Genomic DNA, 24,314 nt, shown 5'->3' on the forward strand with positions numbered 1-24,314 from the left:
TCTCAGTCCAGTATCTTTTATACCATTTTACAATTCATAATTTCAGTTAATACTAACAATTTATCTCGTAAATAATGACAGAAGTTTTAGCAACATCAATTTCAAAACAACATTTACACAGAATCAAATACGATGTACTAAGTACTAAGATTTGTGTTCATCCATCGCTCAGCGTTTCAGGAGCTCGCTTTGTTTCTAGGATATTGAACGACAGAGAAACAGCTGTAATGAATACATTGCGCCACAATTAGAACACACGAGAATTATGTTTAAAAACACACGAAGGTTTGCTCCTAATATAATAGTCAATGCTCATCACAATTTGCTATGCGAGTGCGACGTAGGAGACCTTGGTAGCACGAGATGAAAACGAGGTGATGGTGGCGCCTCTTGTGGAACTGGGAGGAGTCTGGAGTAAGGCGCTCGGTTTTATTTACGTGTTTTTGGTAGTCGCCGTGAAGGTATTTTTACATTTAATTTACTCTAAAGAGAAATATTATAAATTGCGTAATTTTAATGTGATTTGTATTGATACTGCTGGAATAAATTGTGTTAACTGGACAAAGTTAAAATTAACATTTTACTGGACGGTAAAGAGGCTAATTGCACTTTCGAAACAAATATATTTTTGTTGAAAAAAACAACATTTCAGACGCTGGCTCTGCTTACATTATCCTGTAACACTAGAAAAACTCACTGGATGCAGCTCGTCTCAATCCCCAGGAAATATCCAAAAACATGCATCAAGTTAACAACAAAACTTCGTGATGATGAATTGTTGAAGGCGTAGCCCCTCTGCTCTGTGTTCTGGACGTCCTGTGCTCAAGAATTGGACTGCGGATGAGCTGTCCTGGTTTTTGTTAGTTCCTCCAGGTACCTGCAGGCGTAGTACCTTCCGATAAATCACAGATTTACGTACATCATTTTCACAGAATGTCAAAATTCAACTTGAGCTAGTGATGACACGAGTTACCTGAAACCTTTTGATGAACATTAAGCCCTCCATTCCACAATTCTTATACGTGACGTTAAGGCAAATGTTAGTGATAAAAGTCGAGTTAAGTGACTCATGTATAGTTAGAGAAATTATTATAAGAATGAATATTTCAGACATTAAATTTCAGAAACTGGATCCAGGCACTGCTATTACTACAGACACGTGAATAATTTCGGAAAGATTCAGAAAATCTCTTCGGTTAACATTCAACACGTGACATCGCTAACATGAAAATAAATTTAAGGTTGCTAGGTTACAGGTTCAGACTGAAATGGCAGGATTTGTAAGAGGGAACTTCTTGAAAAGCTAAATACTGAATGCATTTGAAGCTGTGAACGAGGGCTTGGTGACCAGGAAATTATTTAAAATTATCAGGTTCATCCTGTTTGGCCAAGGAACGATGCATCCCCATAATTTCTAAATTACCAGATTCACGAATACAACTCTGTGGTCACACAACAGAGGTTTAACAGAAGTTTGTATCATCACACTTCCGTTGCTTGGCCAAAATATCAAAACGTTCTTTCATCATTCCGAGCATTTTTGGTCACCCTGTCAAATTTTTCAATTCTGTACATTCATGAAAGCAAATAATTGACACTTTTATAAGTGCCACAGAGTGTCACAATTAAGAAACCAAAACAATCCCCCTCGTCTGTGTTTTTTAAAGACCACCCATTAGTCTCATCGTATCCGTCCGCGAGTAATTGTCCAAATTACCCGAACCATGTTAATCAAAATCGATGAATCACAACTTCGTAAAATACTGCCCGGACATTTCCATTATAATTTCCACGTCACTTATGTGCATAAGTCGACTCTCCTATTCAAATCCTCACAACCTGGAGAAAATAAGACAGACGAACACGTGTCAATAGGCGACGCGAAATAACATTGAAACGTTTAAAGGACAATTAACTTGGGCAAATCACGAATCATAACCGCACACAGACGAAACAGTGTGACCAAAATGGACGGATTTCCGTCAAAGTAAAACCTAAAACCAATTTCGGGCGTGCATCGTTCTTTGTTTCACCCGCTCGCCACGTTGAGGCACAGGAAATGAGCGGGACCTGTAACAAACAAACAAACAAACAAAACGACTTCTGTAAGAACGGCTCAACAATCATACATTGGAAGTAAGAACACGAACTCAGAAAACTTACCTGTGCTGTTCGTTGACTCCGTGACTCATCTCTTCTGCTGTGCGCATGCGCAGAGTTCAGTAGCCATTTATAATTGCTCATTGCAGTTGTCCGTTTTGACAAGCGCAACTTCGAAGCGACACGACTGCAGGCCATCCACTTCGGCGAACGAAAACGCGGACTAAAATTTATCGAGCTTTTACGACGTCGCAATAAGATCGGAAATGAAACGAGAACACGAAATTCAGATTTGTCGCGCTGGAATGACGGTTCACTGAATCGAAGAACGAAACGTCGGAAACGAGGACCAAACAACGTCGAACCTCTCACCCACCTTTATTCTGTCACTTACCTTTACGCCCGTGCAAGGAGTTCGCCTTCCTGAAAAAAATAACAGCGACACGGATTCGCGGCCCGGAACAACACACGAAACTCCTAATTTGTTCAAACCAAAGCGCGTTATTACGTCGGCGAAGTTTTCGTCGTGCAAAATCCTAACTCCGGCGCCAATTCCGCGATTCTCGCGGACAAACGAAACGCAAAATGTTCGTGTAACTGATCTGCGTTCGATAACGCTGAATTACGCTTTCTTAAGAAAAAACACAATCGATGTCTTTCTCTAACGTCGAATAACCTGTAATTCAGTTCACAGAATAAAACACACAACAAAACATAATATTTCTCTTCAGAATTCCTGACAATAAATAACCTTACAGATTCAGACAAATCTTTCAGCACTGAAGCGAAAGACTGAAGAACCAAAATATGTATTTTGGCTTTACTGAATCTTTTTCCTTGCAATGCGATTTGTTCACAGGAAGAGAATGCAAAAGTTCTTTTTGTCTGTCTCTCCTTCTCGCATTGATTTCATTGGTCGTGCCGACCGAACCTGTCAAGTTGTGCACCCTGTGATAAAAAAAAACACACAGAAATATCAAACCCTCCTAACTGAACGTCCATTGCCATGGACACAAAAGCTAAGTGCACGCGACCTAACTTGGGCACCTATCGGGGAGGGCAGGGAGGACACTTACAAACTATAAAAAAAGTATAAAGTGCACAGGGTTGCCAACTTGACCTTAACCTAACATGCCCTCAGTCGTGGCGGGCGCCGCGTCAAATACAAGTTGCCTGGCACGGACCGACGTGGTTATCGTTGGCAACCTGGGGCCTGGCCGCTCTGATAAGACCGTGCCGATGCTATGGCGTACAAGATCTGCCGCGAGCACCCAGCCCATCCTCCAGCGGATGGGTCCTCGTCCACTAGGGGTTCGGCCGACACTGGTTTTTTCTCTTAACTTTACTGTTTGCGCGTTGCTCCTCTTGCCATGGTCCCTGGTTCGAAGTCTCTCGCTGGCACAACACAACACAACACAACCACAAATACTCAGAGGGCCGCTTCACTCACACACAGACTTTACACTCTTTCGAAACTCTGAGCCAATCTTTACTGAACACTAAACACTTCGAAATCCCTGACGAGCAAATATTCTCTTATATTTCCTGGTTTATCGAAAATCTTACCGCAATGACCAGAGCCTGCCTGCCTGTAATACACCGCGCGATATAACTACGAAATTTCGACATGTCTGTTAGTTCGCGATGAATGCGTGCGCCATCGAATTCGGCAAGTTATATGATCGTGTAACATGGCCTTTTAGTGTGAGAACATCACAGCCATAAACAAATCAATATGGTTACGATTGGCTGGGCATTTAGACAGCATACATAACACGTTGCGTATAAAATATAAGCTGTGGGGGGGGGAGGCTCTTCAATGGACAGACAACCAATTTTAAAAAGATTTGTTGCTGATGTCTGCAAATCTCAATTTAACAATAACAAAACAGTTTTGGTTTTCCGTGCTCCGTCCACCACTGGTTGCATTCATAAGTTCCTCTGATCAAAAACCTCCTCTTTGCTTGGTTTCGTGATTTTATTCAGTTTCACATAGCGAAGACGGCCGTCCGATGTTTGGTCAAAATGAATTATTTAAAGTTTTGATTCCGGGTCCATGGAATCATCTTTTCTAGCACAGAACAAATTAGAAAACTAAGGCAACGCCTACATAAGTTCATACTCTACAATAACTGAAATTATTCTCGACTCGAAGCATGATGATATAACAACGATGTATCAGTTGAAGGAGTTTCATTTATTTTATTCTTTCCTGTGATTACATCAAGAAGGCCACGCCCAAGGAATTTGAAACCTAGCAGAAAACTTTGACACGGAAACACGTGACACGAGCTAAGGGGCCTCGGAGTGGAGGAGAATATTATTAAAACGGAGTTAAGATCCGAATTTAAGTTAAATGGTTCGGACTAGGAGTAGAATTTCGGTTTTTCTGGTGACGAGAATTAACTTCCGTGTTCTTTTGTGGCAGTGAATTTCCAGAGAACGTTGTAATGTATGAAGACGTGGAAGAGAATCGAGAAGTTGGAACAGGGACAGAGAGCCTCAGCGTCGAGATGTAAATTAATTAAGAGCTCTTATTGATATGTCAGGATAACATAACACCTGATATGGAAGCTGTGTTCAACATTTGCAAACTTCACTGTGGTAATCCTGACCGAAACTTCAGAACAAAACACATTAAATAGAAGGTTCTGTCCAACTACCCATCACAAGTAACATATTTAGCGACATTTTTAATATTATCATACTACTCTTTATAATATTCCTTGAATTTGTGAGTGGGGACGCCTTTGGTCCCATTTATTTACTGTCGTGATTTCGACTGAAGTTCATTCTTAAGCTCACAATCACAATTAATTTCACGTAAACTATTTAATACAACTTATGGACACTAGTTGCTTATTCTACAATACCAGATTCGTACGCTGTAGGCCAAGATAGACTGCAGGCAGGCTCACGTCTCACCCTTACGAAGGCTAATGGCTCTCTGATGCTACGCGATTAAAAAAATGAAGAGCGATTTCGCCCGTAAGATGTCACCCCACCTGACATCCTGTGACGGTTAAAGCTAAATCTAACAAATGGACGGCATTTAATGATCAAAATAATAAGTGCAGACGCCACTAAATATATTTAGTACGCCTATTATTTGGGTTTTAAAGTTCGACACACATAAAATTATATAAAATTTAACCTGGGGTAAGTGACGTCAGAGACCAGACAAGCAAATGGCGCGCCGCGGTTCCCACGCTATGTCCGCTGTTACTAGCCAAGTACCCAATGTTTCATGCTTTTCAACACAAAGCATTCGTCCAAAACGCAAAATGTAGGCGTTTGTGACACTGCATAAATGCCACTGACCAAGTTTCGCGTCGTAAATAATCCAAACACAAGAGAATTATTGAACATACATTAACTTGGAAACATCCAAGTTTCCCAATTAAAATCTGAGGGCCCACAAAATTGAGCCATCGTAGGTTTAGCTTCATGAAAATCTGTAGCCATTATTCAGTCTTTGTATAAATGTATTCAAATACATTAGGACTGTTCTCGTCACGTTATGAGCTCTAGATTTGACTGCGAAACAAACTATAGAACAGAATGCTTCTTGACAATGTAATAGTCGCTGAGCTATTCAAGAAATCTGACTTCTGGAAAAGTATTCTTGACTTCCGTGGTTTGCCCTATTAGATCACAGCGCATGGAGCATTATATTTGTTATTGACGCTGAGAACCAAGCAACGAACAGGCATCGACGCGCGGCTTGGGAACTGGGCGCTGTGGAATGGGGTTCGTACTCGGCAGGTTACTGGTTTGAATCCAAGCCTGTATGCTCTGCTGTTGTACTTAGTTACTGTGTTTTATGCGGAAACTCTGGATAATAAAGACAGGTGGATGGACTTTCGGACAGGTAGATAGATAGAGATCTGCTCTGCCATAATCTTAAGCTCAGAGGGGGTTCGAAACATTTATTACATGAATAACCATCCCCTCATACATAAAAAGTAAAGATCGAAAGAGGTGTGTTATACATCTAACGCACAGTAAATTTTATTTCAACGACAATTAACATGAAACACCCTGTTTCAGCTCAACCTTCTTTTAAATGGGGGTGGAGTCGCATAGCGTGTGTCACCAAGCAAGCAACCACAGCTGCAGTTTTAGTAAGTTCACTGTGACAAGAAATTCAGGAACGCTAAAATTGTTGAAATAACACGCACGTTGCATTCTGCACTCATGGTCAGTTGCATCGTAACTCAGTAAAGTCCCAAAATTTAAAAAGTTTGCCTGCCGCATTTGAACGTTAAACAGTGAACGAAAGTTCTGACAGCGTACAGAAGTAAAACGCCTGTCGTCATAACCGGTTCTTTTTAAATTCTAAATTACGCATGTCTTTTGAAAATCAGCCACGAGCACGTGATAAAATAACTCCACCCCACAAAGTATTCTTGTACCCAATCGGTAATAGTCTCTACAAACCTCTAATTAGATCACTTGGCTAATAAAATACGCTCGGTACGGAATGATTTTCTGAATATGGACACTTGTTCTCGAGTCTCCTACTTATTTAGATTTGTCTTCTTCTTTTTATCTTTAAGTTTCATTTTCACTTCTCGGCCTCTTAAAGCCGGGTCCACACTGACGCTCACTGCCATAACATAACAGCGGAAGGCGAAAATGTGGACCCAGGTTTGTGCCCGAAATATTCAACACAGTAATGTCAACGAAATTGACCATGTTTCGCACCCATACCACACAACAGGCAAAATTAGTATTTTGTATACTTTAATCTTCAGGTTCTTAGAAATCAGACGGGAAGACAAAATATTTTGAACTGAGAAGTAGCGAGCATTTCCATAATTTAATCTCCTCCTAACTTCCTCGTGAGCATCATTTTGAATCGTTTTTGTTTTTCCCAAGTATTTGAAATTTGTCACACTTTCAAAGGATTTATGAGCCACCTTAATGTCTGTCGGGTACATCGCGGTGTCCGCTACGACGTGGCTGGTCGCACACTGCGTCCCATCCCGGAGAGCGACGTAGCTGGTGGGATATTTCGGGGTTTTGATGGGTTGTCTCAGGGATTCTTAATTAGCTTAGCGAATCGGTAGGCATGGACTCGAGTCTCATTCGGTGTCACGGCCAATTCATAACCTGCGTGATCGTTGATCTAGAAATGTTGACCTCGCGTCTCGCAGTCCAATCCTTGATGCTTTATGATCCACGGAGCATACTTGAGATAGCTTCCTCGCCCCTTCCGGGTCTCCCACTGGGGCTTTATTCTCATGGCCTTGTTTCCGTCGGTCTCTCGACATCGCTCGGTTCATCCGTGTCTTCAGAGTCCTGTTCTGTCCTGGGTGTGACGCGAGGCTATGACGTCATTTACTAACCCACGTGGTATTAAAAGCTGATCGGGGCAACGACCTCCCGCTCGCCGATGTAGTAAGCCATCTTTGTCAAGGTAAAACTGACCTTTGTCAAAGTTATTTCTACAGACGCTGACGAAAACTGTCGCTCTGCTGCTTTAGCCATGCTTTCCCGACTCAAGGGGTCGTTTTCGAGGGTCGCGATGTGTCGACTTAGGGCGTCTACATGATTTTTAGAAAATTTTGAAAGATTTAAAATACTGTCGTAACCCATTCCTATCAGAACTGGACTCTGCTGGACCCCGACTCAGCAACTGTCTACTTCACTTAGTCTTACCCGGACTCGGTCTGTGCCTCAACCGGTATCTGCTTTACATGGTCTTTCATTCACCAGGTCTCTGTTCTCTGCTCTGTTTAACAAAGTCTCTGCTTGATTCGGTCTCCCTCGAACCAGGTCTTTGCACAGACGGCCTGGAAGATATCAGGTGATACAGAGAACGGATCGTATAGAGACCGAGTCCGGCAGAGAAAGTGAGCGGCACTGTGTCATGCACAGACTGGTTCTGGCAGGGATAGTATGGGAAGAATTTTGAACAAATTTTCTAATTTTTCAAAATTTACAAGAAATCAAGAAATGTAGGAAAATGTCCAAAAAGCGTAAAAACCAAAACACAAAATATTGATTCATTAATAATTAACTGCAATTAATGTATTACATGTAGTAAACGGTGAAAGTACTGGAACACGTGATGCACACATAAATTTAATTTGGTAGGTTTCTTATTGTGACAATGTCTAAAGTAAATTGAACTCTGGTTGGGAAATTAAATTTATATGCAGAGAATTACAACAAAATTGTTATACAATACGATTTATAATACGCAGGCAACTCTCGGTTTACGAACATTCGCTATAATTCAAATTTCATAAAGTCGCCAATAGATATAGTTCCTTATAAAACGAAATGCCAAACGTATAATGAACATAATTGTAAGATTTAAATTAATAAACTTTTAAAAATGTATTTATTACAATAATTATCAGAAAATTATTATATGATAATTATACTGAACTGTTCTTGGTTAATAAAACTAAAACGTATTGTATAGACCATTCGATGTTTAGTACATGGTTTTAATGCTTTAAAATGGCTGCTACCGTATACGATACGTATCATAAAATCTCAGGATTGCAAGATACACATAACGAACAAAAACGTATAACAAACAACGTCTTGGAATGGAACTCGTTTGTAAACCAAGAGTTGCCTGTACTCTTATTTTAAAAATCTGGCTACATTAATTAAATGAATAAAACTGTAAAACATTTTTCAACAATAATAGTTATGAAGTCCTCAGCCCTCTAGCCTCCATTATTTGCATGGAGAAGATCATATCCCTTTTCACTTCACTCCTAAATGGAAAATGCACACCAAGATTAATTCAGCAAGAATTATGACTCAAACATTACTTACACACGGCAGATACTGAAAACTCATAAGTGTATCACACCACAAGCCAGTAAAATAGCAAAGGTAAGCACCACTGTCAGCAATCCACCAATCACAAACCACATCTTAAGGTTCTTGCACCTCATTTTTACTCTAACATCATGGGCTCCTTGACGAAAAATACTACCCTGTAAAAAGAAACAGTACATGAAAATATTAATGTATCGATTTTAACTTATGAAAATATCAGAGAGAAACTGTTGCTGGTGCCCGCACATCTGTAAGTTGTTAACAAGAAAACACGCCCGTCGGCAATCGTCGACATTTTAATCCCAGCAAAGAACAAATGCTAACAATAAAGATTTATTATAGGGTCACTTGGGAATATGGAATTGGTGAAAACGTTTCTTTCACAGTCTGCCAGGAAACAGGTGGAATTGATTCAGCGTTCTATCGCCCCATTGCCAGGGATAGGGTTAAAAGACGTTTCCTTATTTCAAATGTCTCCGCAGGCAACACGTTGCCTGCGAGCTACAGGTTGGACAGGCCTGTATATGTTTGTCATGTTCAGTCACAATTATTTATCATTTAATGTCTTGTCAATAAAACTTAGCACAATGATTTATTTTCATGATAAGTTAACCCAATAAAAGACGCTTATTTTCAAATGCCTATTGCCACCCAAAATGCTGTTTCTGTCCCACGAGCTCATACAGCTGGCATGTTGATATGTACTCTTAAGGACAAAGAGTTTGCTTTCACCCTGAAGATGGTGACAATACGTTCCTCTGAAAAGTTAGTATCTACTTGGTCAACAAAACCCAGAACAACAACACATTCACCCTCACTGCCATGAGAACCAAAAATCTCACAAGGAGTTCAAAAGTTCCAATGGCACATTGATCATATCAAGTTCCACAAATATTGGCCCGTAGCTGTCAGTTACTCATAAAGAAATCACCACACTGGGAATTGAACTCCAGCCACCCACAAAGTAGGGAAACATCCCAAATGAACTACAGCTGACGTCAATGCCCTTACAATAAACTATCAGTGAAAATAACTTTCTGTATTAAAAAGAAACAATGGAGTGTCAAAACCAAAAATTTTGACCAGGAAGTCATAGGACTGCCATCCTGAAAAACTGGAGCTGCTACACTTTCAAATGTAGACAAACAGGAGAATTCTTGGTGACCATCAAAGTATCTGTCACATAAATCAACCGTACGGCTGTCCATCTTAAATAACACGTCATATGCAACAAGAGACATCTGCAGAGTTTAAATCAGTGTTCGTACGAATACAACAAATGCAGACATGAGGCCCTGAACTTTCATATCAACACAAGTCTCCAACAGTCTTGCCATGGGACTTAGTCCTATGCCTCAGAAATGTCACTGACAGTAATTCATTACTTTATTCAAATTAGGCGCACGCACTGTTGTTGCTGTCTTCGCTTAATGTGCGTCTGGCGTGAGAAAACTGTAATTAATGGACGGCAGAAAAAATTCACCTACAGACAAGTACAAGGAGATTACCAATGACCGCAATTATGCATACGTCGCTCCTGGTTTGAGAGTAAAGGAAATTTCAAGCACTTAATTTTTGTTGCACGGACTGTACGTATACAGTTTTAAAGGGAGTAAGGGAATGAGTTAACAAAATTAATGATCCATATAGGAATCAACTTTATAACTTGTGAAATTATGACCTAATTTCAAAATAAAATATTTTAACGTGTTTAAATAATCCTGATGTTTCCTGAAATTATGCTTACATGTGATTCCAGATCTTCTGTTTTTGACAGCAAGTCATCTAATCTATCACCACGCTCAATCACCTTCTCTACATTTTCTAACATAATCTGTTTCACATCCTCCACTTGGGCATGAAGCCGAGACACGTTGTCACCTCGTCCGATGTTGTAGTCATACTACGCAAAGAAAAATAATACGGGTGTAACAAAGAATGCACAGAATAAGATACAGAATGGCTCTCGGTGTTAGATGTTGCAGAAACACTGAATCATGTATTATCATTTAATGGATTTGGTTTATTTAACAGTTCTGAAACATCTTCATTGATGAATTAATCGCCTAAGTACTTAAATACCGTTCCAAAACATATCAGGCATGTGGATATAATGCTCCACATGTTTTGCACTTGATACAAGTTGACAGTGAATACAAACAATTCTTTAAGACTGTCATTACTGCCGTCCTTTGCATCAAAGTGTCAAATTCACAGCCTACATAATGTTGTCTGAGACATGACATTATGAATATAAATGACAAGTTGGAATAACATGCGAATGAAGCAGGAATGGTCCGTTTCAAGGGATACACCAGCAACAGACTAGAAGCACTGAGGAAACACATGTAAACACCCAAGTACAGGCTAGGATCTGACCTAAACAAAATACTATCATGAATGCCAACAAATATTTTGTGACATCCAATGACATTTCATGTAAAGCTTCCCATTCAAGCAGAATTCTTATTACTATTGATTGTAGTTGGGCTCCGACCCATAACCCTCCCTCTCCTGAAATAAGTCATCAATTTTAAGTCTTTAGTCACAAAGATGCAAATGTCAGAATGTTATCTTATTTTTGTGTCAGTGGTAACATTTTACCCACAGTGATGCAAACAAACATAAAACAACTGACAATACATAACCTCAAAAGCAAACAGATACAAAAGAATTTTGTTTATTACAGAATCTCTTTCGTTCATCAGCGTAAAATAATTAGTGGACTCAAATGGAAGGGACAGTGTTTGTATAAAAGTTACACAGATGACAGAACACTCTACCAACATCACCTGCTGGTGTCATGATTAATTCTTTGCTTCCCTTGGACAACAAACAAGTGAACAACATGTTATTTACTTGTAATACGAGTTTGTGAAAAACTTCATTTGTTATAAGTTGTTGTCTGATTAAAAAATTACAATTATTAAACAGTTATCATTTCATATAAAATAGGTGTAAGCCTATGTACAATTCTGTTGTATATCACTGCAACACCATTCAACAAAAGCTATCTGGCCTGTCACTAATGGCAGTAAATAAAGATGAACTGAAACAGTGTTTGAAGGTCTACTTACCACTACTGAAGCAATGACAGGGCAAAAGTCTCTCTCAAATTCATTTTCACTTGCAGTAACTGCCCTGATATGTAAACTAGGAACCTCAAGAAACTTCTCCTTCATTGTTTCCAGGAATGAGAATTGAAGATAATGTTTGTTGGTTAAATGAGTCACGCACGTGTATGCTATGCCACTTTCAATTAAAACATGAACCTGAAATCTGGAATCACAGTAAAATTTGTAGTAAAATATAACCTGAAATATTTACATGGAAACTGAAACTTTTGTTCAAACTCGAACTTACCTGTCAACTGGGCTTGCTAACTTTCTGTCTTCTCTGATATCTAAGGTCCGCAATATTGAATGGACCATTGGGGTATAATTTTCAGCTTCTGTCTGATGAGAAACCAAAATTACATCCCTATAAGAAATGCAGCAATACCTTATTTGAACCACATTCTCAGACTTCATTCTTCAAAATCGCAACTCCTACACATTACAAACAGTAATTTGATAACTGAAGCATCTTTGTACGCGATTAATCATTCAATTTTCGCTTGCACTTATCAGTCAAGAGATAAACAGCTGATCTCACTACACTTCACGCGTCACATAGCGGCCGAAGTTGGAAGTTTGTCGACTTCGACGTATCTGTTACCAATTTTAATCATTAGATTAGACGTCGACATGACTGAAGTAATAGTTTACTTACTACATGAAATCCTTATTTAAGTCACAAAATAGGAGGCAGCTTCGAACCACACGGGCAAATTTGTGTAATAAACATATGGACCTCAAAAGTGGAGAAATTCCACCATAAAAATCTTTGCAGTACGGAAAGAGACACACGAACGATACTAAAACATATCGAGGAACAGCTCTAGAACGTTATCCTTTCGAAATTCTCACAAGTCTGTTAAGCAAAAGTCTCAAAGCAACAGCTGAGACCCTACTCACAAACAAATAGATCACGGAGGTCCAGTCTAGACAGAATCATCTAAGGCTACGAAAGTTTAAAAGTCTTGAACTGCTATAAATATATATATATATATATGACTACATACCACAACCTAGTGGGATAGACGTTACTGTGAACGTTAAAATGACAACGCTGCTTGCGATACGATTCATGGATAACAGAGTCCAAGGGGGTTACCGTTGAAACGGTATGAAATTTAACAATGTTGGAAAGTGTAAAAGCGACATACCTATAGACACCAGGACTTTCGACATTCACGCCATCGGGTGAAACAAAGTACATCATCGCAAAAGAAAATATAATCAAGGACTTAACCATGTATGCTGCTGCTGTCACACTGATGCACTCAATGTAAAAATAGATAATATTGCTAGTTTCACAACACGGAAGCCATTATCAAGATTTGAAAGACATTTTACATTTTTAGTCAATATTGTTGGGTATTAGCTGTCCTTTGTTGTAACTACTTGCTTTCTAAATTCCAAATAATTTTCAGTTTAATGTTTCCACAGTTGAATGAAAATACGACAATGATCAAATCCACAAGGTCACCATTTCAACTTCCTTTAGAAAATATAATTCATTTCATCATTATGAATCTTTTAAGAGTGTCAAGATCAGTTTACCAATTCAGTAGTGATTCAGAGACAGCTGCCATCTGGTATGTAGCAGCATGAAGTCATGTGTCTTCAAAATGTTGAGAGTTCAAATCAAGATATCTTTCTGGCTTGGCATGCGGTCACACTTACCAAGACTCATCTTCCATCCAGTTTGTCTGAATAAGGATTTAGAAAAGAAACAACTGAGGAAAGCAAGGCAAAAAACAATTAACAATTAATGAATGAAATATGGTATTAAAGAAAGGAAATACACCATTTATACTTTGTGGTGTCTGTTTACTGCACAAAATAGAACAAGTAATTATTTTTCCATTTACAATTAACTGGTTGATTTATCATTTCTCTGCACCATTTTACTTCATGTTTGCACAGATAAATGAGAGGTCTTGGAGGAATTCCATATTTTGTTCGTTCCTTACAAACTTAGTATGATTTAGTTCATTACGATGCACAAAACTAAATTACTCTCTCCGTGTAATATGAAGTTACCTCAAGACCTCCATACATGACACATCCTCTTCAACATTATTATGTAATGTAATATTGCATATTTTTGTTGCTTCAACCCTCCTACAAAGGACTGTTCTGGACCTCAAGTTCTTTTACCTTTACTCTGTACATATACAATACTATACAAAGATATACCAGTCACTGAGTTTCTATATCTTATTTAATGTAATCATTTTACTGTCAGCAGTTATATCAAATGCCATGCAGAACATTTCACTTGCAATGTTACTTTAATAAGTTGTTAAAATTAATGTTATTACTCTTACTCTTATTTGTATTATTCAGATGTTCCATGACTACAAAACTGGACATGTCACTTCATACAAAGATTTCTATGAAATGAATAGTCCTCCTAATACGTAATAATACTGTGAGTGTCCACGTAAAAAAATGAAATAACAGCACTGCAGCTCTTCAGAATAGGCCCAGACACACAAGAAAGATAACTTTATTTAAAGAGAAAAGAAATTGTATATATAATGGCACTTTCTACGGTTGGAAGAAACATCACTAAATCAGTTTTGTATTTTACCTGCAAAACAGTTTCTAACTTTCATGACAATACAAAATCAAGCTTGTAACTTTCAGAATAAACATCTCTCTCCATAAAAACATAGAACATATACCTGTGTCAGACACACGACATTCATCGCCTGGCTCAAAATAACAACAAAACTGAATTAAATATTAGAAAACAATTTAACATTCTTACCACCAACTACAAGCATTTTAAACTACTATAAAAATTATGCAGTTGGTTAAAGTGAATCCTTGAGTGAAAAATTAAACAATTCACTTTAAAATGCCATTATTAAATACAGCCTGAATGGCAGAAAATTGAAATAAATATAGAATTTTGTTAATAAATGTTATTAAACTCAACTTGTACACCAAAATTATACAAAACACTGCTACTTCATTTGTACATATTGCACCACATAAATACATCTAATGACAATATTTCTTAACTCAATACACAAAGATATTTACATTAACATTTTAATTAAATTCAGGTATTCAGAACTTAATAATTAAAACATATTCAGTGAAAATACAGTACACGTGTAATAGAGCTTCTTATTCTTATCTGTACAATTAATTAACAAGATACAATCTACTTACTACACAGTAACAAGAAGGTCAAATTCAATGACGAAGTCTCGCCGTGCGTGTGAAAGGTACGAAACTTTAATGGCAGAAATATGTACCGCTGACCAAACCGTTGTCCCAACACTCAAGAAGCTCATTCACTGGGCTGAAATCTACGAGAACAGCACGACAACAGTCAAAGTAACTATAATTTTTATGTTTCAGGTCAATAATGTTTCTACAAATTAACAACAATTCCAGAAAAGGCCTGTAAAGAGCTGCAGCAGCCTATCAAATTATTCAGTTATTCTTGTTTAATATTTCTTTGTACGTTAAGTCTGGAGTTGTGACACTAGAACAGTATATCAATGAAACACCCCATACACTTTTCATATTCTTAAAGGTAAATCTGGGTTAAACTGATGTACAAAGTATTTACATAACACTAAAATGCCAGGTACCCAAGTAGAAAACATGAAATTGAGATCTTTACTTGCTTCATTTCACACCACGTTAACCTCAACTTATTTCCAGGAAAAACTGTCGCAAACGCCTTATCTGCGACCCAATTTTATTAGTCAGTGACCATCAGGAACTATTTAGAGGGGATTTACAGGTTCAAAACTATCAAATATTTGGCAAGTTCTGTACAGTCTAGCGAGTCTTTTTTGAGTAATTGAGTACGCAAATACACTTCAGTCTGGTCAATGAGTGAGGAAGCAGAGCATTTGTTTCACAATGGGAAGGGGGCACAATTAAAAAGATGTGCGTGCCTACAAAGGGCAAGTCACCAAAATATTTCCAGCTATTTATTATGTTTTTGGGGCTGTGTTGGAGACATTCTCTGTGAATTAAATAAATGGGAGAAAGAAATGTGAAAATGTGAGGTGGCTGAAGGCAGCAAAACTTGAAGCGAATGCAAAAAATGGAGAAAGAACTAACAAAGTTCAATAAAAAGTGAAAGTAGTTAGCAGATGAGTGTTGTCACACAAAAATTGTGTGTTCTGTTACAAAAAAATTATATTATAGCAAAGATGAATACAGCGTAAAACTGTGCTATTACACAAATTGTTCAGATACGTACGGAACAGTTTTGCCTTTTATTTGTGAACACCAAAGCTGAATCTGCAAATTTCACACCCCAATGAATGTTCACACACATATACATGCATACTTTGTACAGAGTACGTCAGGCGTGTTGCTAACGTAACAGGGAAGAAAAGCCAGAGTACAATGAATTTCCTTTATTGTGTTAGTACTACTGCAACAAAGTTTCAAGAAAATGAATAAGAAAACAACTAAACCGTGCAGAAGCAAATAGTTTATTTAAAACCTCTCCATCAACTACACAGGATATTTACTGTTGGATGAAGACAGAACGAAGAATTTGGACAAGGTCTGAATCAGACACCTATGAAAAAGAAACCACAAACGTAATTTGGACCAACTTGCTCAGCATCTAGGAAGGAAAAGAAAACAATGCTGTACTGCAGATTTCATTTTGACTGGTCTCCAGTGAGTAGCGTCAAGACTTCCCAGAAATCAGAATGAAACAGAAACTTTTCATATAAAATTCTTTGGATTTTAAAACAATAATTCTGAGGCCATAAGAAACCAAGGCACTAGACCAATTATACACTTATTTTGGTAGTAATACTTGACATGAGTTATGGGGTTAGGTTAGGTAATAATGAGTGGCAGGCCAAAGGTACATTTTCATACAAGTACGTACACTGAAATATTTTGGTGACTTCTTCATATAATTGCTTACAAGGGCCCACAGACAGGACGACATGTCAGCGACATTCAGGAAATATACGGATGCACATATGTAAGGCACACTTGATTTCTAGGGCCAATTTCAAACAGACTGTAAACTTAGTTTGAAGAGAGTTTTAAATATTCAGTCAGAATTAAAAATGAATCGAGCTCTACACACGCATATCCCCAAAATGATTCACAAAGCTTTATAAAATGATGAAGAGTCTTTGTTCAGGGCGCAGCGGACTTCAGTCACGCAGTGAGGGACGGTATTTTCACTGCCATCACGCTTCATATTTCTGGATATAATTTAAGTGCCCCACTTACTTACGCGACATAAAATGAATAACCAATATTTCACATCAGTCAGACAATGCCAAAAAATAATGTAAAAAAGATTAACCATGTGTATTTGACTTTGCTTTGTTCTCGTCTTTTAAGTCATTCTTATGCACACTTAAGTTCTAGACACCTGTTTGACAGCTCACTTCTAATTTATTTTATGCAAACTTTCGAACTCCACTTGGCTTTTTTTCCATGTGGACTGTAGCCATTTAAGCACAAGTTTTTTCTTCCATGTGTGGGAGACGACCATAAAGGGGGGGGGGGGGGGGGGGTGTTTGGTGTGAAATAAAGCAACATAAAGCACACAGTTTCAAATACCCATTTCTAGGTGCAGTCAAATCATCAATGCAGCAGCAGAAATAATTATCACGCATCATCATTTGCATACAATAATTCTTGGACTTAGTCACTCGTGTTTAGCGCAGGAAATACATGCAGGATACGCACACAAAGATCCAGCACTTGGCAGAAAACAGAAAACTCACAGATTCAAGAAACTGAAGTTCCATTAGTCACTGCAGCACCAAATGTTTTTTTTTTGTTTCTCGATTATCCACGTTATAGGCTGAACATTAATTATCTCAGTTACACAAAAATAAATGAGGATATCAAGTGCACAACACAGACACTGATTCTTTTTTAATTACATTTAGATGGATTTTATGGCAAGTAAGTCAATCTAATCATATTCATGTTAAATTTCTAGCTTCCATCTGATTATTGTATGTCAACTCTTAAAATACAGAAAGATGGACAAAATTTCCTAGTAGAGGAAGATGACAGATGGCAGTGTCTATCAGGCACACATTCCCCATCCCATATGATGTAAGTTGAGCAGAAAACACCAAATTTAATTAATGCCAAAAATCCTCAAGAAATATAATAATTAGAAGATTTTACTTGCAATATATATTCAGTCTGTTCAGTACATGGGCCTTCAATTTCTTTCTGCTTTCCATATTCTACGATTACGCCGTTAAAACGAAGGGAAATTATTTTTCCAGGTTTTGTTACGATATGTTCTCTTCATTGACTTAGTTGCCACAAAAATTGATGGCTAAATGTACCGATTTAACCCCTTCTCTGGCACAGTGTACATTATCATTATTCAGTAAAGGCTTATTGAATTTAATCAAAATGTCACAATTGAAATACGCCACTGAAATAAATCAACATCTGCAAAATGAAGATGCATTGCAGTGCTAATACCGCAAACATACATCGACTATTCTGAAGAAAGTAGCAAACAAAATGTCTGTGGTCGAGAATTTCCAATAGAAGGGGTTAAGGAGACAAACATTTAAGACAGATACAGGAGGACAGCAAATGCTGTTCTCACAGACACAGGCTGAGAGTTACTTTTCTATACAAAACAGAATGAATCTTCATGAACACATAAATCATTTATAGTACTTTTCTTCCAAACTACGTGTGGTGGACTGAGACTTGAGATTATTTTCTAAATTGTATGGGCAGCACATTTTCATATGGTAGTCAGTTTTGGCAGTGTGGAATCATGCCTGCAGTTCTCAGCATGTAATGTTTCGTGCGACATTCATGGCGGATGAATGCCGCGGCCCACGAGTTATAAATGCGATCCCATCTCTTGCGTTTGGCTAGGCAGTGCTGTTAAGTGTTGAGCCCCAGGAGAAAATCTTAAAACATTATACGAGTCTCAAAGAATTCAACGGTAAACAGTCGATAAAAAAGGAAAAAGTTACTTCGTTTAAAAAAGCTGCAGTGCCTACATCTTATTTTTAATTATCCACAGAAAATGTTTAATTTTCCATTTTAATTAGGAGGGACAGATATTTTTATCATTCTTTTCCCTTTTAAGATAAGGCAATATATGGCAAAAAAGATCGCAGTAACAAAAATCTACCTACACTCAGTACTTAAATTTCTCTAAATTGGAACAAAACTGTAGCAGCGTATAATACTACTATTCCATTTGTCTATATTTTTCTTTTAAAAAAAGTACGAAATTACTTACAATGTGACAATGGGAGGGAGGTTAAAAAAAATTATATTGACTTAATGAGTGTTACTATAATTTACTGTTAAAATTCAGAAACACCTACGTTTTAGGAATCTGTTACTATCCGCTATTATGGAACAGTACAAATCGAAACCATGACAGCTTTTAATGGCCTTGGTTAACAGGTCGTTTAGTACAGTGCGATAAACATTCAAAGAAATGGAATTATTTCTCCGCATCAGGCAGGACAGCAGTAATATGGGAGTAGTGTGTAAAAAACTGTAGTAATATGTACGTCTAAAAACAAATCTCGTTAAAGATTTATCACTCTTGCAATGACCACTTCCAAAGCAGGAAGGACATGAGGATGATCATTTTAAACCACAAATCTTATTACGCAGAAGATCTTGATTCATTATCATGTGACATCTCCAGCACAAAGTTCCTTCCAGTTCCCAGACTTTGATTAGTTTCCACTCTCTCAGAAGTAAAGTTTAATTCCGGCACACGTGCATTTTGGACTCAAAAATGTCCGATTCAAGTTCGCGCGAGAAACGTCTGTTCGCAGAGAACGCCTCTCTTCTAAGACACGGCGCCAGATCGTCGATCCCATGAGGCAGTTCGTACGTTGCAAGTCGAACTGCAGTCCCAGGACAGAAACAAACAAACAAACAAACAAACCTTGTGGAAACGTAACTGATGACCCTTGCAATTTATACTGAATATAAACAATAGCACTTTTTCACTTAATATTTTAAGGATTTTATTTCTACTCATATTATCATATATATTATGTCACCTGAATAAACTATTGATTTACTTTACATCATATTTAAAAACGGACGGTTATTTTCTTCTTACTATCACTTCACGTTGTTTTCATTACAGAGGAAACTATGTGCAGGGTCCAAGTCCATAGCTCCCCAGCGCACAAAAATCAGCACCTTTCAAAACACCACGGCGCAATTTCACTCCACTGCACCTTATGCTCTAACCTCTTACTCTGACTTGAAAAAGGCACCGGATTTGTGTCCCAAAACTCCTCCAACTTCTCTTTTCACACCCACTTATCCTCGTGTATAAATAATTCTCTGCATAAAACAATAAATGAACAAATTTGTTTCCTTTTAACAAGTATTATGCAACACTTCTTCGCTTTCTGCATTTACACAAACTACTGACAACCACATCTTATTTGATACATAATAACATAGACTCTGTTTCAAATTTAAAAACAAACTTCCATCCATATTTCTCTCATGCTCTATCCTTCCCCATTCTCAGTAACTCGACTTTTACGAAACAGAAAACAGTTTTTTTTTCACAGCCTGCATTTTGGTGGTGTTTTAGGAAGATACTACAATTGTTACACATATCTTCCATTGTCTCTCACCTCCGAAAAAGAACGAACAGAAATCGATCAATATCACAACCGTTAAGTATTTTCAGTTTTCACATTATTATAGTAGGAACAGCGAAGAGATGCCAAACCAATGTCGTGCAAAAACACTGATAGGCCTAAATGAATTAAGAAACTATATAAACACGTAAGCGTCAGTCCAACGAGCGCATTCAATGCGTGATCTCCTTTGGAATCCACTCCGAAGGCCGCGCTTCAAGCAGTTGCTTCTACTATCCACTCAGGTATCTGTTACCTTCTGTACACGTTTTAACAGATGCCTGATTGGAATTTCAGGCTGCATCATTTCCAACGCTAGGAACTCGAAGTTACATTCCGCCATTTGAGGAGGAAACTCTTCTTGTGTCTAATTTTAAATATCAAATTCATCTTAATTTATACTGAAACTAAGGAATTCTTTATCCAAGTACCCTTTTTGCGTGTTGTGTGTATGTATATATATATATATATATAGCAATGCAAAATTACAGTTAACACAAAAGGTTTTCAGTGCTTCAAATTTTAGTCCGTGGGTACATCTTAGTTTCAAATATAAAAAATTAAGTTCATTGTAGTCGAAACTTACGTCATTTAGAAAATATGTACAAATCAAACAAAAGAAAATCTCCTAACCGAATATAACTCTTCAAGTGCGTCAAAAACGTCGTCCCTAATCATTTGTCAACAGAATATTGCCACCATTCTGCCAGAAAGTAAACTCGTGTTTTCAAAGGAATGCACGCATCGCCAGTAAAGTTTCATGAACAAGTTGTGAAATCAACCTGCATCTACGATGAAGCACGATGAACGGACACACAGCAGAAGTGAATCGATCATTCTCCTTGTTCGGAGTCAGAAGCAAATTCAAAATAATGAATTTCTGAAACTGAAGAGAGTTTAAAGTGTGAAGTAACTTCTGCTTGCCATTTCATATTTGAACAAAGAAGTAACAAAACCTTCACACTGACATAAATTATGCCATTAGGAAGATAAGTTTCACATTAAACTGTATCTACCACATGCATATGCTCTTGGCACTCGGTGGCACAGACGCGAAAAACTACCGTCGTGGCACTGACGGCCAAACCGCTGACTTTCAAGTCCATATGATCCAGAATGCCGACTCTACCTCATCAGCTCTCAGCAACCTAAAATGGGACCAGTCCGTCTGTTCCAAAAGTGAGGGCTTCTGAAGGAACACCACAGGGTCAAAAAATGTCCCCTCATTCACATTTATCAAAAGGCTCCACAGCTTGAAATTTATCCTCTTGCCTTAAGTTGGATAATATCTTATCTGCTTGAGCATCAAGGGTTAAATACTGGCAGGGAATGTGTTTAAGGTAATATTAAAATACAAGTGTCACGAGATTTTTGAAAAAGAAGAAAAGTTTCGTGCATAACCTTTTTGGGCGAAATACGTAATTCTAAGTTAAAGCATCCTGTTATGATTCCCGATAAGAAATACACAACTTGATGATGAAAAGTTGGCATATCGATTCACTAATCTGTTCAACTTCTGGAATTCCTTCAATCACACACAGTTTGTTTCTGACAGAATATTTATCTCCATGAAGGCCACAGAAGTCTAGTTCGCAGTCTCTTACGCAAAGGAACGCGTATGCGATTCACTGAACAGTGAATAAATACGAAACAAAATTGTTTCGACTTTGAACCATCGACGAGACAAGATTATGGATATGTTTTCCTTTGTAAATGATTTCTGAGCTTTGGAAGTTCACAATAATGATGGCACGCATAAGTCATCCTTTGTCACTGCAGCGGATGAATCTCTGCGCGAGTGGACGCTTTATCTGATGGCCAAGCAAAAATTTGTCTCGGCTGCTTTCTTGAACAAAAATTTTGCAGTGAACAAATTCAGTTTTAATAAACCAGTCTTACGTGCACGCCACAAAAAAGAAAATATGCAATTATCAGGAACCAAATTTACGTCCTCCTCGGCACCAACGAAGTCAAACGGTAGATAATCAAAACCGCAAATGAAGTAAACTGAGATTCTGTGGCTTAGAACAGGGGCTGGCACCCTTTGAATACTGTGGGCCACGCTAGCCAACCGCATCTTCAAAAACTATGATGAGGACAGCGAGTGAAACTGGATTTTTTTACCATGAAGAGGATACCGGGTATTAAATTTAAAATCTATTTATTTTAAGCAAGTTCTCGGTTACCTTTCTCAAGGTTTTCACACAAGTCATTGTGAATTTTATAAAACTTCAGTTATTTGTATCACAGAAATTTTTGTATTGTCTCGTCAAATGTCGCACGTTTGAACGACAGAACAATGTACCTTTGTGCAATAATGCGATTTAATATTACAGGTCTACATCTTCACAATTCTTTGTTTCATAAATATATTTTCTTTTGGAACTGTTCGGCCTTACGCTGAGATAAGGGCGATGTATATCGTGAGCTCAGCAGCAAAAATTTTTGTTTGCAGCAACGGCCAATTCCTGAATCATGTGATGGGTCACATAAGCCCATGGAGTGCAGATTACTCACCCCTGGATTGGAATATTATGACTCAGACTCATCTGTACAATCTAAAATTGTGTACAGCGCAAATTCAGAAACTGTAGATCACTTTATAAAAAGTGCATTGAGGCTTCGTTATTCAGACGCCATTCAATTTAATTTCCATGAGGTTTATTAGTACTTCAGTGCCCTTCATAGACGAATAATTTCCAGGCGATTACAGATCGGCATGGGAGTCAATTTGGTTCAAAAGCAGCGTATATTCCCTTACTGATTTGTACCTCCCTTACACCAAAGCCCAAAAGTAATGGCGCTTTACGATCGCTGTACTAACTATAACAACGCTCACGTCTGCTGCGGCAGCGACACTAAGGGATGACGTCCCAGATCTCGGCAAGGAATGGTGGTAATTTTTTATTCTTCAGTTTGAGTGAAAAACACATTTCTGAATTCTGGTTGCCGAGGGTACGCAGCTCCGTCAGCACCGATAACAGCTTGGCGAAGATCGTGCCTGACCGAGGACGCCGCCGGTTGTCCACGTAAGCTTTCAGGGCCTCCAGATAGATCTCCTGGATCTTCTCTACCTTCCAGCCTTCAATTAGCGACGGTCTCTCTGCAACATAAGCAAACAGCGGTTGATTACACAGAGATTCCTCAACTTTAACAATTCATACTTGCTTGTGCAAGAATTAGATTTTCATTAAGTATGGAGGGTCACATCATATTCCAAAGTAACAAAAACCGCACAAAATGAACCCCAATTAGATTAATTCTTGGAAAATGAACACCTACTGACTGTTACGTACCTTCACTCTCGTACTGTAGTTCACCTTTGTTAATATTTTTGAAGTTCTTAAAGCTCTTGCATCACTTCTCCACAACAACGGGAACCACAATCCCGTCACACGGTTGGGATCGACTCTTGCACGTCAGAACACACGACGGGGAATGAAGAACGCCTATGAAACGTGAGTATACTCCAAAGAGTACACCTTTCAAACTTGTTCCTTTCTCACTTGTAGGCGTGCCCTATGTCCAATTTTACAGTTCCTGCACATTAAGTCTTCTGCGACCAAGAATTAAGCAAGACCTGCGAAAGTTTTCCATCCGGACTCTGTGCCCCTTACAAAGGAAAGGCTCTGCTATTTGCAACATCGTGGCATTTGTTTTTTATGCT

The 24,314-nt window shown here is 38.2% G+C and overlaps 2 protein-coding genes across 7 annotated transcripts in view; both read right to left on the reverse strand.

Moving 5' to 3' along the window:
* LOC110839275 (uncharacterized) lies at positions 1–12,925 on the reverse strand. The gene is made up of 4 exons (XM_087343854.1): positions 12,271–12,925; positions 11,985–12,186; positions 10,655–10,810; positions 1–9,065 (listed from the first exon to the last, which is right to left on the reverse strand). Exons 1-4 carry the CDS (start codon positions 12,435–12,437, stop codon positions 8,922–8,924), a joined length of 669 nt encoding a protein of 222 aa, XP_087199980.1. The 5' UTR covers positions 12,438–12,925; the 3' UTR covers positions 1–8,921.
* An 895-nt stretch (positions 12,926–13,820) lies between these two features.
* EcR (Ecdysone receptor) overlaps positions 13,821–24,314 on the reverse strand; it is a 223,356-nt gene continuing 212,862 nt past the window's right edge. For all 6 annotated transcript variants that reach the window (XM_022083323.2, XM_022083322.2, XM_022083324.2 and 3 more), the window contains one exon: positions 13,821–23,750. In XM_022083323.2, the coding sequence (XP_021939015.1) occupies positions 23,506–23,750 (245 nt within the window). In that variant the 3' untranslated portion in view covers positions 13,821–23,505. The remainder of the gene's footprint in view (positions 23,751–24,314) is intronic.

This window comes from Zootermopsis nevadensis, unplaced genomic scaffold (genome assembly GCF_977971745.1).
Source record: "Zootermopsis nevadensis isolate Lab colony 2312 unplaced genomic scaffold, Znev_1.0 Znev_ptg000007l, whole genome shotgun sequence".
NCBI classification, from domain to species: Eukaryota; Metazoa; Arthropoda; class Insecta; order Blattodea; family Termopsidae; genus Zootermopsis; species Zootermopsis nevadensis.

Coding starts and splice junctions, on each gene's coding strand:
- LOC110839275 (XM_087343854.1), bottom strand. CDS start 12,437: ATGAAGTCTGAGAATGTGGTTCAAATAAGGTATTGCTGCATTTCTTAT. Junction 12,187..12,270: donor TTAGCAAGCCCAGTTGACAG/GTAAGTTCGAGT, acceptor CTGTGATTCCAG/ATTTCAGGTTCATGTTTTAA. Junction 9,066..10,654: donor CAGAAGATCTGGAATCACAT/GTAAGCATAATT, acceptor TTCTTTTTACAG/GGTAGTATTTTTCGTCAAGG.